The sequence below is a fragment of the Dryas octopetala genome, chromosome 7 (assembly GCF_963921425.1).
Source record: "Dryas octopetala chromosome 7, drDryOcto1.1, whole genome shotgun sequence".
NCBI classification, from domain to species: Eukaryota; Viridiplantae; Streptophyta; class Magnoliopsida; order Rosales; family Rosaceae; genus Dryas; species Dryas octopetala.
In genome coordinates this window covers 19,840,026-19,841,548 of record NC_141372.1, presented here as the reverse complement: position 1 = coordinate 19,841,548, position 1,523 = coordinate 19,840,026, and the positions used below count along the sequence as shown (strand labels likewise).

The 1,523-nt window shown below is 36.3% G+C and overlaps 1 protein-coding gene across 1 annotated transcript in view; it reads right to left on the bottom strand.

Moving 5' to 3' along the window:
* PRL (Minichromosome maintenance (MCM2/3/5) family protein) overlaps positions 1-807 on the bottom strand; it is a 6,073-nt gene extending 5,266 nt beyond the window's left edge. Inside the window, exons 1-3 of the mRNA XM_086251227.1 lie at positions 745-807; positions 355-414; positions 38-261 (exon numbers count right to left, since the gene is read on the bottom strand). Coding sequence (XP_086107353.1) covers positions 38-261; positions 355-414; positions 745-756 — 296 coding nt within the window. The 5' untranslated portion in view covers positions 757-807. The remainder of the gene's footprint in view (positions 1-37; positions 262-354; positions 415-744) is intronic.
* Positions 808-1,523: the final 716 nt, after the last annotated feature.

Genomic DNA, 1,523 nt, shown 5'->3' with positions numbered 1-1,523 from the left:
ACAAGCAATAGGAATTAGGGTCTTGCTTTGAACTCACAAGTAGCGCTTGATTTCTGGAGGCATCTTCTGATGTGGATCTGGACCATCCATATTCTCCGGTCCATCATCAGACCTTTGTGTCATCAATATGTCATGATCATCATCTGTAAAGGCCTCTGTAGGCTCTGGCATGAGCTCATCGATAGCATCAGCAAAAACACCAATATACCGGCGGGTATTTTCAGTTACCCGTCTGAGGAATTCTTCATCCAAGTCCTTATACTGCATAAATCCAAAATACCAGTTGGCTCACGACAGAATTTAGGGTTTTGCAAAAAACAAAATAAAATAAACAAAGGCATAGGTGTGACTTACATTAAACAAGTCCTCAAGATCAATCTGGATTGATCGAAATTTGCGGTTTGCAACTTCTTGCTGAAAAGAAGGGAAGAATTATAGCTCCTTAAAAATAAGAACAACTAAAAACAAAAAATGGTCTCTGTTTGCTTCACGACCAAAACAAAAAAGTCTCTGTTTGCTGAAAGCTCAAGAGAAACTAAGATTTAATCATCAATTCATATACTACTTTTCAGGACAGGAATACAAAAAAGAAAAAGGATATTTCGGGTTTTGTGTTGCTTAATTAAGAATTTAGAAAAAAAAAAGAGGATCCTGCATTTTCTCGGGAACCAAACAGGAAAATAGGGTTTTCAACCGTACTGTTGTTTAAAAGAAAATGTGTTAAAGAAGATAAGGTAAACTCACAAGGACGTTCATGTATTTGGCTTCACCATTTACATCAGCAAAGTTCGAAATGAATTCCTTCGCTATCACTGTGAAAATTAAAAAATGAAAATTACAAAATGAAAATCACAAAATGAAATCGAGTATGAGAAAGAGAGAGAGAGAGATGTGAACCCAATTTTACCTTTGTCAGCGTCAAAGTTGAGGTCCTTCATGGTTCACCTGCAAAGAGAGAGAAGGGGAGAGCAAGAGAGAGCGAAGGAGAGCGCAAGAGACACGGAGACAGAAAAGAGAGAAATCAGATTTGGCGGTAAATGACGGATGGGGATGAGGGTTTTGGCGGGAAAACGAAGTGGGAACTGAGAACTGGGCCTCTATTTTTTTTTCTTGTGAAGTGGGCCAAGGCCCAAAACAAAAGAAAAACTAAAGAGGAACATCCAAGATAGAACAGCCCACAGCCACCGAATTCTTCTCGCTGTGGTGATCTGGTCTATACATGCTTGATATTGAAGTGTCTGATTTACTGCATGTAATTATTTTTTAAATGACATTTTTGACCTCCTCTGTCTGTTAAACCACTAATCTTGTCTAAATTATATGTCATTTTAAGTTGATTTTATTACACTTTACACATCTGAATTTTGAGTTTAATCTTATTTCACCACCTAAAATAATGGTATTTTGGTCTTTTCAAGTCATTTTTTTATTGTCTCAAAACGAGTAAAGTGTAAAAAAAACCTTTTTTCTAATAATAAGAACTCGAAAAAGACCAAAACACCCTTATTTTTAATAAAAGTTTA